At 37.3% G+C, this 16574-nt stretch overlaps 1 protein-coding gene and 1 long non-coding RNA gene across 25 annotated transcripts in view; one reads left to right on the forward strand and one right to left on the reverse strand.

Moving 5' to 3' along the window:
- PPIL6 (peptidylprolyl isomerase like 6) overlaps window positions 1–16574 on the forward strand; it is a 30927-nt gene that overhangs the window by 10496 nt on the left and 3857 nt on the right. For 3 of the 13 annotated variants that reach the window (XM_077902829.1, XM_077902838.1, XM_077902828.1), the window contains 4 exons: window positions 338–400; window positions 534–681; window positions 5316–5372; window positions 15416–15551. In XM_077902829.1, coding sequence (XP_077758955.1) covers window positions 338–400; window positions 534–681; window positions 5316–5372; window positions 15416–15551 — 404 coding nt within the window. Of the gene's footprint in view, window positions 1–337; window positions 401–533; window positions 682–5315; window positions 5373–5727; window positions 6756–8744; window positions 8948–9427; window positions 9522–11974; window positions 12046–15415; window positions 15563–16574 lie in introns of those variants that run through there. The other 10 variants (XM_077902830.1, XM_077902832.1, XM_077902835.1 and 7 more) reach the window with 8 other exon arrangements.
- LOC144317013 (uncharacterized) overlaps window positions 1–16574 on the reverse strand; it is a 36823-nt gene that overhangs the window by 10312 nt on the left and 9937 nt on the right. For 3 of the 12 annotated variants that reach the window (XR_013382870.1, XR_013382868.1, XR_013382869.1), the window contains 3 exons: window positions 14695–14767; window positions 13641–13731; window positions 10072–11233 (listed from right to left, as the gene is read on the reverse strand). This is a non-coding gene — a long non-coding RNA (uncharacterized LOC144317013). Of the gene's footprint in view, window positions 1–9102; window positions 9188–10071; window positions 11234–12398; window positions 12880–13640; window positions 13732–14694; window positions 14768–15712; window positions 15752–16574 lie in introns of those variants that run through there. The other 9 variants (XR_013382867.1, XR_013382866.1, XR_013382872.1 and 6 more) reach the window with 7 other exon arrangements.

The raw sequence follows: 16574 nt of genomic DNA on the forward strand, positions 1-16574 counted from the left end.
TGTGATCTCTGCCTGGTGTTACATGTTAAGGTTATTCAAAGCTTGGCTAATAAAGGGTTTTTAAAAAGTATGTTATTCAAATAGGTTGTAAAGACTTGATATAAGAAAATGAAACAAACTTTTCAGTCTTTTATTTATTTATTTTTTCTTTTCAGTCTTTTAAATTTGCTGTTACATTATCCACTGTTAATGCTTTCAAAATCTTATCACTGAAAACATTATTCTCCTGTATTTTGGGTAACTTCTAAAACTATCTTCCAAAAATAAAAAAATAAAATAAATAAAACTCTCTTCCAAGATACTGACCTGCATTATCTTTTTTTCCCTATTTTAATAGCATGATTTTGTGTTCTTGGACATTTCTATTGATTTTCATCCAATTGGAAGACTGATTTTTGAGGTAAGAGGTTTTTTGCTGTTCTTATTTATTTGTTATTTATTTATTTATTTATTTGATACGTGGGAAGTGGAGGTAGGAATCTGTAACTGTCAAAATATTAAATATTTAATCTTTGAATCCTTTTTATTTGTAGCTATACTCGGACGCATGTCCCAAAACGTGTAGAAACTTTCAGGTCTTATGCACAGGAAAAGTGGGGTATTCTCAAAGTGGCATCAAGCTACATTACGTAGGTTCAGTTATTCATCGAGTAGTACCAAATGGTTGGATACAAGGAGGAGGTAAGTTTAAAATCTTAAATACAACTTAATTATAACATCAAATCAGAATATCCCAAATGTTGTCTACCTTTGTGAAATGCACGTAGAATTAGATGTATTTAATATTAGATATTATATATGTTGAAAGGATATGTTATATGGCCAAAGGATTAAGATATTCATACTCTTTTTAGAAATGTCCTAGATTTTGAAATAAACACCCATGTTGGGCTCCATGCCCAGTGTGGAGTCTACTTAAGATTCTCTTCCTCTCCTGCTGCCCCACCCCGCTCCCTCTCTTTAAAAAAAAAAAAAAAAAAAATGCTCACCTAAAAACATAGGAGTACCTAAAAAATCCAGTGCTTTTAAGAGACATTCTAAAGGTAGGAATTTTAAAATAGAATGAATATATGGAAAACAACTTATTTCTCACCAAAGATGTTACATTGTTACAAAGTAAAAGTAAGAGCTAAAGCATTTTGATCTCCATTTTTGCTCTCTTTTCAGGTCAATCCTTTGACTTCACACAGACTAGGTCTCTCCTAACAGCACAAAATTAAATTTTGAAGGCCTTTTGGGAAGAAGCCCATAGGGAATAATCAGACAGTAATTTAAAAATAATTGGCTTAGAGTGTAAGATTTGCTTGAACCTGATGAAATATGCAGAAGCTGAAATTAATAATGCTTAAATATTTTTCTACAATTTGGAATGTTCTGAGGCTGATGAAAAAAATGTAGATTTAATCCAAGCATTTGTATGAAAAACAACTATTTTTCCCTCAGTTTCTCCAAACTGAGATAGCACCCATAGTGTTATCTAACCTCATTATTTCCTACTTCACATACACATATGGTATGTATCTTCCTATGTCGATAAACATACACAATTTTTTAGGGTCCACCTAGTTTTTCATATTGCTGTACCAATTTACAGTTGGCCCTTGAACAATAAGGAGTCTGAACTCTGGGGGTCCATTTATACACATTTTTTTTACAGTACAGTGGTAGAAATGTATTTTCTCTTATGACGTTGTTTTTCTTTTAAATATTTATTTGAGAGAGAGAGAGACTGCGCATATGTGGGGTAGGGGCAGGAGAGGGGGAGAGAGTCTTAAGCAGACTCCACACTGAGCGTGGAACCCCACATGGGGCTCAGTTTCATGACCCTAAGATCACGACCTGAATCAAAACCAAAAGTTAGATGCTTAACCGTCTGTGCCACACAAGTGCCCCTTCCTTATGATTTCTAAAAAACATTTTCTTTTCTCTAGCTTCCTTTATTGTAAGAATATAGCATATAATATACAAAACATTCAGACTGTTTATGTTACCAGTAAGGCTTCTAGTCAACTGTACACTATTAATAGTTAAATTGGGGCGGGGGGGGGGGGTAAGTCAAAAGTTATATGGGGGTTTTCAACTGTGCACGGGTTGGCATCACTAACCCCTGCATTGTTCAAAGGCCAACTGTAATTCTCCATAGGTGAACATTTAGATTGTTTTCAAGTATTTGTTGGTATAAAACCATCCTCAAGGGGGCCAGTATCAGGGTCTCCTGAAACTTAGTTTAGTGTTGACTATTGTGTGGTGGGCTCTCAGCTATGTTCTTTTTTGTTTTATTTTTGGTTTTTGGGTAGAGGTACACCTCTCCTTCCAGAGCCCCAGAGCAAGATTTGTGAAAAGTAGGTGATATTACTTGCTTGTTTACTATTTGAAATAAAAATTCCAAACAGTAAAATGCACAGATCTTGGGTCATGATTCCAAATAATGAGGCAGCAATGTTAAGGACAGTTGGGAAAAAAAAAATGCTGATTACTATGGATTCAAATCCAAACGATAAACATAAGTTGTACCACTTAGTACTTAGTATCTCTGAATCAGTTTCTTAATCATAAAATGGGGGAAATTATAATATCATAGGATGTGGTGAGGATTCAGTGACATGGTATACTGGAAGTACCAAGTTCTATAAACGTTTTCCCTTCAGATATCAGACTCCCACCAGGCTGTGGGGAGAATTTTGGAATATGGGTGCTAAATGTGGTTTTCCACTGTGCTTGAAGCTGCTTCCCAACACCACTGCTTTCCTGATGGGACCAGCGGGGCCTACATGGTCTACAATACCCCCAGCCTCCCTTCATCCTCTGACATCTCCTCTCACTCTCCTCCACACACTGGCCTACTTGCTGTTTCCTAAGAACATCAAACATACATGTGCTTGGCGTCTTTTGTTGTTTTTCTGCCTGGAACACACCCCACCCAGCTATGCCTCAGATATCCCTTGCTTCAGCCTCTAATCTGTTTTGGATTTTGGCCAAGTTCATCTCAGCAAGATTTACCCGACCATCTTATTTAAAACTGCCACTTTCCTATCCACACAGGATAGTCTCTTCACTCCCTTCCCTGCTGCTTCTAGCCCCTTATTTTTATTTTTAAAATAAAATCTTTTCTTTTTTCTTTTCTTTTTTTTTTTAAGATTTTATTTATTTATTCATAGAGACAGAGAGAGAGAGAGAGAGAGAGATAGGCAGAGACACAGGCAGAGGGAGAAGCAGGCTCCATGCAGAGAGCCCGACGTGGGATTCGATCCAGGGTCTCCAGGATCACGCCCCGGGCTGCAGGCGGCGCTAAACCGCTGCGCCACCGGGGCTGCCCTATTTTTTCTTCATAGCACTTTTCATCACTGGAAATACTATTACTTATTTATTAGAGAGTTTGTTTAGTGTCTGTTTCTCTTCATTAGACTATAAATAAGTTCCATGAGAGTAGAGGATTTTATTTATTTTGTTCACTGAATGGTGTCTGGTATATAGTAAGTGCTTAAAAAATATCTTTGAAAGGATGAACAAATAGATAAACAGGAAACATACATTCTGCTCACTTCTAAAGCACAAAATGAAAGACGATACCAAGTCGTGAAGCCAGTTTGGTGAGATTTTCTTTTTGTGGCTCCCACAAGGCCCACTGACTTCTGAAGGAACTCATAAGACAGAGTTTAATACATTATGTCAATCATCATCAATATAATGATGGTGAAGAAGGTGGTAACGAGAAGATGTCTTCCATAAGCATGCAATGCTGCATGACCATGGCCACCAGTGAACGAGCATTATGCTCTTCCAGGCAACGCGCTAAGTGCTGTCGGTAGAACATGATTTTGTTTAATTCTCAGAATTACCTGGGATGCACTTACCATTATTCCTGCCTATACAGAAGAGGAAACACCTTGGGAAAGGGAACTAACATCAAAATTAAAATCAGACTCGTCTGATTTTAAAGTCTACTACTTTAGAACCACTACTCTGCATTGTGTAGTTTGTTGCCAGAAGTACAGAAATAGTATCATATATATAAGGCTGAATTCAAGTACTGATGGAAATGGTGTCAATATAAAATATTTACCTGGGAGATGTGAAGCAAACGGCAAGAGGAATGGTGGGTGTTGGAGAGACAGGGCAAAGGAGTGTCACGAACACTGAAGTGAGTTAGTCAGTAGAAGTTGCAAACCACAGGCAGATTTGTCTGAGCAAAGCAAACTCTAGGATCTTAAGGAATTGGTGCTGGAGGACCTTCGACTTCCCCATTGCTGGATTTAGCCTTCAGCCCCTGCAGTATGCTCCTGAGAGATGCTGAGGGCCCAGGGGGATATCAGGTGGAGTAGGGTTGAAGACTGCAGGCTTAATGATTAACTTCTGAACCAGTTTGTGAATGGAATTTAAATGCTACTTGCCAGTCCTGAATAAATTCTCTCCACATGCTTGCTGTTGCATATGATTTCTTTAAAACAGTGTGCTTTTATTACAGGTAAATCACTCACACTGCGTTAAAAAGGCACAGCCTTTCAACAGAGATGTATTGTACACTGTACTGGAGGAGGGTGAATGAGAGGGGAAGAAGTAAAGAGGTGCTGATGGGGAGGCTGGGGGTGCAGAGCTTAAGACCCTTATTTCCACTGGAGTCCGCTATTTCCCTTTTGGCTGTAGATAGAGAAAAAGCAACTTGTGCATGGAGGATGTTTACAGTAGGAGCACTGCCTGAGCCTGAATATTTTTATAAGGCATATAATGCAAAATAGGACATGACAAATACTTAAAAAAAAACAACAACAACCGCCTTCTGACATTTTAAAGGAACTTCCTTTCCAAAATACTGGCTAAATAAATGAATTATCTCTCTAGGGTTCCAAGGAATGAAAATTTGGACGTTTATTCTTTTTAGTGCATCTATTTTTATTCCTTCTCTAAAAAGACCTCACGTTCCTATTTCATTCTCTCAGTTTGATCTTTCCATTTTCCCAAAAAGCAAGGTGGACTATGGGATAATTTGTGAAGCAAGCAGGATTTATATGAACATGCTTCCTTTAAATTGTGATCACAATTATAACATAATACTTCATCATTTCAAAGGTTTGGCACTATAATTTAGCCTACTTCAAAGAGTTATGATCGGGGGAAAAATGGGATCATGAATGTTAAAGTGCTTACAAAATACAAGTGAAATCATTATAGCAATATCTTAATGGTTTAGATATTAAACAATTATGTATCTTAGGTATAAGTGGAATCATAATTTAAAGCTTTTCCCCCTGACCATTACTCTACCCTTTTTTAGTCTCTAAACAAAATTCTAATGTTTGTTTATTGTTCTTTCTCAGATATAGCATATGGAAAAGGAGATGACGGAGAGTCGATTTATGGACCAACATTTGAAGGTATGTACTTTACATTCTGTCAGTCACATATCAGCTGGTAATTCAAATCTGTCAAGACTGGACAATTCATAACTCCAAATAAGATGATGTTTAGCATAATTTGTATTTGTATTTTTAAGGCTTGTAATTTGCCATGCTCGTACCCAGAATTTAGTACTTTGATAATCATCCCATTAAGACTGGTATTGGGGATCCTGGGAAGATGGGGTAGTGGTGATGGCCTAGTTTTTGAATTTTTTGAAATTCCAATATGAAAACAGATCATACAAGTAGATAGAAAAACTAAAAACCCATGGATAACATTTACAACAAAACTAGGTGACAAGGTATCTAAATGAATTCTCAATACAAACAGATGAGGACAAACTACCTACAGCCATGAAATCTGCATGGTGTCAGCATCTGTGTGGGAGAAAGCAGCACATCTGATGGCCTTGAGAATAGCACCCCAAAATGGCCAACAGTGGGTGAGTGCAAGGGCTCCCTAGTACGGTTTGAGAAGCCAGAGCAGCCTAACCTCTCTGGACTCTTAAAATTGATCTGAAAGGGTTTCCAGGACAGGTCCACAATGAGGAGGTGTTACTGTGAATGGATTCAAAGTTATGCAGAATATAAGGCAACGGTGACAAAGAAGGAATGAGGACAGACCCAAGAAATCTCAGAAAGCAAGTTGCCACGTTGTTGAACACTACATGAAAACAGCACAAGAGGGAGCCTTCTGAAATCAGAAAAGCTATCTCCCTTCTAAAGCCACACACCCTTCTAAACATCTAGGAAAACTAATTTTACATAAAAACAGGCCACAAAAAGTTTCATGGTTATCAGATGTAGTAAAAGAGAGTAAGGAGCAGAGTAACATCACTACAGATAATGAAAGTACACTAGAAAGACATGCTCACAAAACAGATTAAAACTGTACAAATCTCAGATTGAGCCAGAAGCCATTGAAAATATAAGACAGGAAAGAACTCATAAATCAGAATTAGAAAAACAGACTTGTGGTTACAGAACTAGGGAAGAATTAGCAGTAAAAGAACACTTCAGAAATAAATTAGAAGGAACATGGGTCAAATAAACATGACAGATATGTAAGTCTTAAAATAAGTCAAAGGTGGAAGGAGGGAATTTTTTTTAAACCACGAAGAAATGAAGAAAGTTAAAAAGGATTTATAAGAAAGTGACAAATAGCCAGAAAGAGAAGATCCAACATATGGACAGGTGTCCAAAGGATTAAATGAATGCAAGGGAATGAAACAAATACTAAGAACTAAGAGTGAAAACACTGTCCTGAATTTAAAAAGGACTTGATGGGGCAGCCCCATTGGCTCAGTGGTTTAGCGCCTGCCTTCAGCCCAGGGTGTGATCCTAGAGACCCAGGATTGAGTCCCAAGTCGGGCTCCCTGCATGGAGCCTGCTTCTCCCTCTGCCTGTGTCTCTGCCTCACTCTCTCTTGGTGTCTCTCATGAATAAATAAATAAAATATTTTAAAAATAAAATAAAATAAAAAGTACTTGATGTTCTAGTTTTGTTTTTCATGGTGGTTACACAGCTACACACAATTGTCAAAATGCATCAAACTGAACATTTACAATAAATGCGTATTATCATATATTTATATCTCAAGTAAAAATATATGTATAAAAACCTTACACTTATTGAAAGAGAAAAATGCCATTTGATAAGATTAAACCAGGGCAACCAACACTAAGACATATTTTAGCAGCATTATTGGACAGTTAAGAAAAAGTAAAATTTCTTTGGCCAGTAGGCAAAAAGAACAAGTGATTTATAAGGGAAAGAAAAGTAGGTTATCATCGTATTCTCTGACATCATATTATCATGCCACAAGAAGATGGAGTAATACATTTAAGATGCTCAAGGAAAGGAAACGTGAGCTAATAATTTTTTTTGTTTGTGAGCTAAGAATACATATATTTTTTAAAGATTTTATTTATTTAGTCATAAGAGGCAGAGAGAGAGAGAGAGAGAGAGAGAGAGAGAAGCAGAGACACAGGCAGAGGGAGAAGCAAGCTCCATGCAGGGATCCCAAGTCTCTAGGAACACACCCTGGGCTGAAGGCAGTACCAAACCGCTGAGCCACCCGGGCTACCCATGAGCTAAGAATTTTTATATTCAGCCAAACTCAATCAGAATTATGAGGGGCACACAGACTTTTCAATATGGAAAACTTTAGGGAATAATGTTGCCACAGGCCCTTCTTGATCCTGAGGAATTTCACACAAATTATGAGAGAGACCTTGACATAAGGACTGGTGATAAGCAGTAATCACAGAATGACTTGCGAAACTAAAATTTAACGAGGGATAAAGTGTGAGAGTATGATATGTAATGACTCTGTCTTTAGCCTGCCTCTTTAAAACTGGAAGAAAATAGGGAGAATATATGCAAAAACTTTTAACTATTTTCAGTAGTGATAGTACTAATATTGTTATTTTGAGACTGTTGTATATGTAATATGGAAAAAGTTAGTAATTATAGGATATTCTAAATTCATTTTATGTGTCCTTGAGAATCATGATTTTCAATGCAGAAAGAAGGGAGATACAAATGAAATATGACAGAGGCTAATAAGTAAAATATCCTGTATTGGATATATCAGTTTAAACTCACAAAGTATCATACCTACATATATAGCTCTATCCACTGATTTGGTCTACAACAACCAACCTAGTGGCATCACACACTCCTAGCGTTAAGATTGTTGTTCTGAAATCTCATTTCTCATTTAAAGATACCAGGGCTCCTGGGAGAAATGGCAGATTTCAGTTCCGGGACAGGAAATTACAAAATGAGCCTGGAACTTCATGTTCAGTCATGCTATTACCAGATAGCAAGAAAGCTATTAAAGATTTACCAGGGTTGGGATGCCTGGGTGGCTCAGTGATTGAGTATCTGCCTTCAGCTCAGGTCCTGATCCCAGGGTCCTGGGATTGAGTCCTGCCTCTGGCTCCCTCTCTCTCTATCTCATGAATAAATAAATAAAATCTTAAAAAAAAAAACAAAAAACAAAAAAAAAGATTTACCAGGGTCATATCAAAGGCCTTGGGAGACAATTTGAAGGGGCTCTCACTGGCCAAAGATTTGAACTTCAAAAAGAATAGTAACCACAAATAATTGAAACCCAACAAATGTTTTCAATCCATGAGTTCCTAATGACATATTATAAAATAAAGTCTAATAGCTTGTCTTTGGGGGAATGATGGGAAATAAATTATCTTAAAAACTGATAAGATTTTTTTTCCTATATGAACTGTACTATAGATAAGAGAAAATTGCTAGTTATAAAAGTATCCAATAGATAAATGAGAAGGAAATAACAAAGTTAAAATAGCACCACTTTGCTGCCCCCAGTGAAATAATGGATCTAGTATCTGCTAACTTCACAAAAACAGACACAACCAGACATTATGAGCCTTCTGTGGAAAGAATGCATCACCTAAGGGACAGAACATGAGTCTGATTAGGCCTCTGGGCCCAGCTGCCAATCTGAAGGAAATACAACCAGTTCTGATGTAATATGGTCTTAAAGATCTCTGCACTGTGCAAAATCCTGCAATAAAAGCTACAGGACTTATGACAAAAGCGAGGTACCAAAACCCTTTCTTAGTGACACATTAAAATAAGGAGTAACCTGATGCAACAGTAATAGTTTAACATATACTTTATGGTCAAGAAACACATAAATACTATAATAGATACGGCACTCTACCTTGAAAGCTCCCTGACGTTTGTGGAGGTGGTGTGGAAAGAGCTGCGGCTAGTGAATGACTGTGAAGTGGTGGAAGGCGGGTTCTCTGAAATCGGAGGCAAGTTGTAACATCAGACATGGGTGGACGCAGCTCACAGTGCGGTGCCCTGTGGCCGATGTCGGAGGGGTGTGCACGTTCCTATGTAGTTCGCAAGGTTCGGCAGGGTTTCTATACTTACCTGGTGTTTCTCCTAGAAATTGCACATAAACTCAGGTGAGATTCATGATGCTTGGTTGTTCCCTAACTTGTCAATCAAGTTGAAACTCATTTGCCTTTTCAACACAGGTATTAGAGGCAAAAGGACAGAGAATAGAGAACCATGCCGAAGTGTCCCATGCAGGTGCAATCAGCAAACTTCTGACTGGGAGAAATTCTAGAGGTGAAATAGCTTAGGTTTATAATCAGATAAAAGTAAGTCAAGGGCCAGAGGCAGAACTTGAAGAGTAAGACTTAAAAAGGCCTAACAAGTCTTTTAAAATGGCATAGACTAAACTATATTACTTAGTAGCTACTAATATTTTATGGACTATTAACATGGTTGACCTGAAGGCTTATCAAAAACATAAACAGTTGATCAACACGTATTTTGCATGTTGTGTGTATTATATTACCATAGTCTCACAATGAAATAAGCTAAAGAAAATGTTAAAATCATAAGAGAAAATACATTTATAGTTTTATACTGTACTTATTGAGAAACCTCCATATTATGAAGTGGGGACCCCCACTCCCCTCAGATCAAAGCAGTGCTGTTCTAAGGTCAACTGTATAAGGAAACACTAAATATGAGAGCATTTAAAAATCAGAGGAGTTGTTATTTTTGAACCAGACAAGGCACTTTGGGGAAAGCTAGCCTGAGTAGGGATGGAAAGGGTGCTTCCCTTATAGTAACTAATAATAACTTTAACTATATATTAGTTTTCTTTAAAAAAAAAAAATTATTTATTCATGAGAGACACACACACACAGAGGCAGAGACACAGTGGCAGAGGGAGAAGCAGGCTCCATGCAAGGAGCCTGACTTGGGACTTGATCCCAGGTCTCCCAGGACCACACAATGGGCTGAAGGTGGTACTAAAACGCTAAGCCACCCAGGCTGCCCTATACATTAGTTTTCTGTGGCTTTTGTGTCTTTTTTTTAATGCAAAGAAAAGATTTTTAAAAAAGTAATATTGAACCAATACCAAAGTGAAGGGAAAAGGAAAAGCCAATTTCCTTCTACATGCATGTAGAGCCAGCTTTATCCAGTGAAACCATGCAAGTGACACCATTTATTTATTCATTCATTAATAAAACATGCAACTCTTAGGTGCCTACATGGGGCTAGGATCTCAGGAAACAAAGATGATGTGACCAAGCTTCCGGCCTCAAGGATTTTAGGTCTGGTGCAGACAGATATTTAAACAGATTAGTTACAGGCACAGGGCCAGTGGCAGTTGCAGAGGAAAAACTGAACACTGTGGGAAAAAAACCAACAGCTGCCTGGGAGAGTTGGGGGCAGTGGCCCAGAGCAACTTTGGCTGGGTCTTAAAATAAAACATACAGATGGGGAAGGGATGTTCCTGAATGCTTTCCTGATAGGCTTTATCCCTGATGAGAATCTATCCCACCTGTCCACCCCATGGCCACTGTCAGGACTCCTGTCTGGAGGCACAGTCTCAGACAACTTGGGCTTCTGCCCAGCAGGAGACATACCTGCCCCCTGGACAGCCCTGCACTTCGGGTGATTATCTCTCACTCCTATCTTTACACTCTTGGGGAGAGTTAGTCTCTGAATGGAGGTGACTGTCCTCTGGTGCCTGGCCCAGTGTGTTTAGGGAAGCCTCCATTACTCAGGATGTCTGCACCTACAGAATTAGAAATTCAGTAACCCATCAAATGAAAAGGAGAGATGCCCCAAAGGAGAGATGAGTGACTGCTTGGAACAGCAAAGGAGTTGTCCTCCGTCTTTCACACCGCCCCCGCCGCCGGCCCCCTGTCACCGTGGAGGTGTATACATCGGTCAGGCGGTCCTTCCTTCACGTCTCTCTCATTGAGCCCTATGACCAAGAGCTGCAGAATTGAAACTTGGGCCTTCCTTGCCAAAAACAACTACAACCACAAAAGTCATTTTTATTAAGCTGAGCCCAGTAAATTTAAAAGAATGTAATAATTTAATTGATGATTGTTTTATAAATTGGTTAATCTTTTTTTAACTTGAAGAAAGTCTATTTTGCCATTTATATATATATATACACACACACATATATATATTTTTTAATTGAAGTTCGATTTGCCAACATACAGTATAACACCCAGTGCTCATCCCGTCAAGTGCCCTCCCATTTTGCTGTTTTGAACCACTTTTTAAATTGTCTTCCCACATCCTATGCTGAATGTTAGAAACTGAATATTAGCCCTTTTTTCCTCCTTGCATAATACCCTTAATTCTTCCCACTGGCTGAGGATTGGCGACTAGGTGGTTTGGGCTGACTAGAGAAAATGTCATTTATACAAAAAGCAAAAGAAAAAAGGAATGTATTTTAAAATACTGTATTATCCTTGTTATATTAAGAAACAAGTTTCTTAATATTAGCTTGTGTCCTAATTGACAAATATAGCACTTAGTATCCATCTGTCTAATTCTTAAATCTCCTTGACTTTAAATGAAAGCATTCATTAATAAAAGGCACAGAGCCTGATGTACTGTCAGTACTAAATAACTGAAGATAGTATGGTCTGGGTAGCCATTTAAGGGCTATTTTTTTTAATTGTGAGACTTATATATGGAAAGTGCATATGTACAATTAAAACATAATTATAATGCAAACCCCCATATTACTATCCTTTCAGTCAAGAAAGAAAAACTGTCAGCATGCCAGAAGCACTCTATTTGTCCATCCTCAGCAATAACTCCTTCAGAGGTAACCACTAGCCCGACTTTTTTCCTTGCTTTTCTTGATAGTTTTACCACCCATGTATATGTCCCTAAACAATATAAATTTTGCCTATTTTTGAATTTTATGCAGATGGAATCCTACTGTAAGCATTGTGTGTCATGCTTCTTTTGTTCATCACTGCCTATGAAATTCATTCATGTTGTCTATGGCTGGAATTCTCACATTGTCACTAGCGTTCAATATTATAAATACACCCTAAGTATTTATCCACTCAAGTGTTCATGAATACTGGCTATTCATTCCTCATGTCACACACACAGTCAACATGTTTACATATAAATGTTTCATTAAAGCAACAATTAAAATATGCTAAGTAGTACACTTTCAGGTACTTTTATATAATAATAAATAGTAAATAGCTGTTATTTAAATATGACAGTAAAAATAGAACAGTTGGTTTACAAAATTGATATTGCAGGAATCAGGTCAGATTATATGGAAGTGTCCTAAACTGTTTGATTATACTTTTACCAGAGAGAATGCATTGCAGTTTTCCCAGACTTGTAGTTGCTTCCTTTATAAGCACCAGAATGAGCTCTATTTTAAACAAATTCAGAAACTACTTTTCTTCAGCACATAAATTCGGATATTTATGTCAAATAGTTACATTTTACCCGTAATGTATGTTATAAATGATGCCAGTTTTAACCAGAGAGCAGTAACTACAATTTCGTATCTTCCGTATCTTATGGTAAGTGGCAGAGGCAGGAATTCCTGAGTCACTGACAATGTAATGAGAGAGTTCTGAGCTCCTACCATAAGCTTTTAAACTTCCTTCCATGCCTCAATTAACATGACCTAAAAATAAAATTATTACTAATTACGCTATGCTAGTTTAGCCAGCACCCAAATTTTAAAATTTTTTAAATTTTTGCCAAGCAATAAAAATATGTTTTTTGTTCTTCCTACTTCAAAACATTTTTCTGTCGGTTGTCAAAATTTTTCCTTTCCATTCAGGGCTGCTGATAGAGTTAAAATAGTCTAGAATAGTTAATTATCCCATTCACAGACAAAGTGGTGGGGGGCTGTGGAGAGGGTTAGTAGACTTCTGGATTAGTTTTTTTCCCTGTCCTAAAAAAATTGTGAGCCCATTAAATGTACACTTTTGTTATATAATGGAAAAGTCTTAAGCTCTGTATTTAGCACTCAGAATACACTAGGTGTTCAAAACATATTCGTCAAATGAACAAATATTGAATTAAACCTAGGATCTTCACTCTCCATCTTACTTGTGAAAGAAATTTTCTCTATTAATGTAAAAATATTATTTGGATATCTACTTTTCAGAAAAGCTTCTCTCGGAACTTTATTTAGAACACTATTATGGCACTGGTTCCCGTCTTTAAGTGAGTAATATGTTCCAGCATGGCTGGAGGTCCACTCCATTCCCCAAGTGAGCTATGAAGGAGTTTCCTACAGCCCAGTCGTAGCTGCAGCTCATGCTGAGTTTATATGGGAAAGGTCACCACAGCTTGTTATTCACAGCAAAGCCCCCCTCCCCCCCCAGAGGGATGCCTTCCAGGAGCAGGAACAGGTGGACTTTTACCCAAGGGCTTTACCTGGTGTGGCACATTCAATTCCCCTCTGCTCTGCCGTCACTGCCAGTCTTGAAGCAACAAGCCTCAGGTCCTTAAGTTCCACAGCAACATTCTGTTAAAATGATCATTCACAGAGTTATTTAATTTTTACACATTTTTTTAGGTAAACACACTTTATAAGTCAGGGGCTGCCAATACCTACATATTAACTTTAAAAGTTAATTAAGCTTTGAAAGTTTTCTTTCCTATTGCTTACAGAATTTAAATTTATCATATTATCTAAGAACAACGACAAATACGATTTTGTTAAAGCTCTGAACCTTTGCTTTGGGCAGACTTCTATGCCATGCAATTTTCAGTAACATTAATGGATTATTTCTTAATTCCCCTGAAATGAATATGGAGCATCAATGTAATTATATAAACTCATTTTTTTATAGACTCGTTTATATAAAAATGGGTCTATATGCCTTATTTGCATTCCATAAGATTTCAGAGGTTTATACTCAGTTTGTAATTTAACAAGCAAAAAGTAACTACTACAGATATGGCTTAATTACTTAGTTGGTTTAGCTCTGAAACTTAGAATACTTAGCAACTGCATTTACCAACTAAACTCAACACCCAGGAAACAATCTAGTTAGGAAATGAGTAGAAAACATAAATAGAGACTTTTCCATCCAGATGGCTCACAAACACATGAAAACACATGAAAAGATGCTCAATATCACTTATCATCGGGGAAATGCAAATCAAAACCACAATGAGGGGCCCCTGGGTGGCTCAGTCTGTTAAGCATCTGCCTTCAGCTCAAGTCATGATCTTGGGGTCCTGGGATGGGGCCCCCGGTTGGGCTCCCTGTTCTGTAGGGAGTCTGCTTCTCCCTCTCCCTCTGCTGTTCCCTCTGCTTGCACTCTCTCATGTTCTCTCGCTCAAATAAATCTTAAATCTTAACAGTTAATGTTCATATCTTTCAATTATTTCCAGAATTTTATATAGTTATTGAATGAAAACTTTAGTGGACTCCTCTTCCACCTCTTCCTTCTGTGTTTTTGAATTTGGAAGTAAATCTTACCTCATGCTAGAAACAGCACTTCCTGAAAACCGTAGCCTAATTCACCACCATACAATTCTCTGTTACCCTTACACTAGAAAAGAAAAAAAAATCAACTTTCCACAAAATCTTGGTCAATCTATATAAGGTTTAAGATGAACATTTATTTAAAGACTAGTAAAACTAAGCATGAATTCCTTTCCTTTCGTCACCAATATTTAAGGCCATATAGCCAGTTAATGTGCTATGAGGCCCCAGGAATAAAGCTAGACTGAGACAGGGTCCCTGCCTGCACACACGAGAGAAGAAAAGCCATGTAAACAGTGGCACAGTGCTATGGACTACCACAGAGGTCTGTATGAGATGCTGTGAGGGGAAGGGTCAAATCCAAAAGCCCTCTCAAAGAGGGTATTTCTAATGATCACATCGGTAGTTTGAATGAAATACTAGTGACAAAACAGCACAAGAAAACGTGCTGATCTTTCTTAGCAGTGTCCTTCCTTTGACATTATTTTTTTTTCTTTTTTTTTTCCTTTGACATTATTAATGTACTTCCTTTTACATTGTTAATTTCCTTAGCACACTTGTTTTTAGGTAATGATAAACTAAAGGTAGACAAATGTTCAAAATAGTTCTAATTAAGACCTTATAGCTTATCTTTTCTAACAGTCCAGTTGAGTGAAACATGAAACAATACAATTTAGAAATATCTTAATGACCTACTATTTACTGTCTCTTCTAGATGAAAACTTTTCAATTCCTCATAATAAAAGGGGAGTTCTTGGAATGGCCAACAAAGGCCGTCACAGCAACGGGTCACAATTCTACATCACACTGCAACCAACGCCCTATCTAGATAAAAAATATGTGGCTTTTGGGTATGTGCATTGTAAGTTTGTCTATATATAATGCTTATATACGTAAATGTGGTTTGGGGCACCTGGGTGGCTCAGTTGGTTAAGTGCCTGACTCTTGATTTTGGCTCAGTTCATGATCTCAGGGTTGTGGGATTGAGCCCCAAGTGGGGCTCCACACTCACCGTGGAGTCTGCTTGTCCCTCTTTCTCTGCTCTCACGCTCTAAAATAATAAAATCTTTTTTAAAAATGTAGTTCAAAAAGATTTGGTACATAGTTTATGAGTAACTGAAGATAGAATTTTAAAGCAAAAATAATACAAATACAGACAAACGTTTAGAACAAATATTTCATAAGAAGCTTGCTATTTATAAAAAACACATAAAGCATTAAGGCACAGACATTGTAATGTTTTGATTATCCATCCATCCATCCATCCTTCTATCTTCAGCCTCAAGGATATTGTCATTCTTTTTTTTTTTGAGGATATTGTCTTTCTTACTTACTATGAACAATACTGTAGTGCTTCATCACAGAGATATATTTAAATGCATAAGTGAGGTGAAGCCATTAAGTACCTATTAACAATGTGAAAAGATATATGAAAACTATTCAAATTCCAAGTAACTTTTTTAACTGAACAATTTAAAATGTGGAAATAACTCAGGTAATAATTATTAAATTATTATTAGAAAATTGCTTATAGGCATGTGGACCTAAAATAGAAGATGAATGTACCCTTTATCACTCCAGTGTTTATGCCTGTGTTTGAATAGTGAAGTGAATATGAGTTGAAGCTTACTTGGCCTTCCTTGAAATGATGCAGTGTTAGAATTTTTCTTTTTTCTAAATAAGTATTAGATTATTCCAGCCACTCCACTGGGATAATTACTTCATCCCATGAAGAAATTTCACAGTAGTTTTAATTTAAACTCCAATTATCCCTACAGTATAATGCAAGTGATATTTCTAGACTGAAAAAGCAGAAAGTGTATTTTCATCCAAAGGAAATTTCTTTAAAAAGACAATTTTATATTAATAGATGC

Source organism: Canis aureus, chromosome 7, assembly GCF_053574225.1.
Source record: "Canis aureus isolate CA01 chromosome 7, VMU_Caureus_v.1.0, whole genome shotgun sequence".
NCBI lineage: Eukaryota > Metazoa > Chordata > Mammalia > Carnivora > Canidae > Canis > Canis aureus.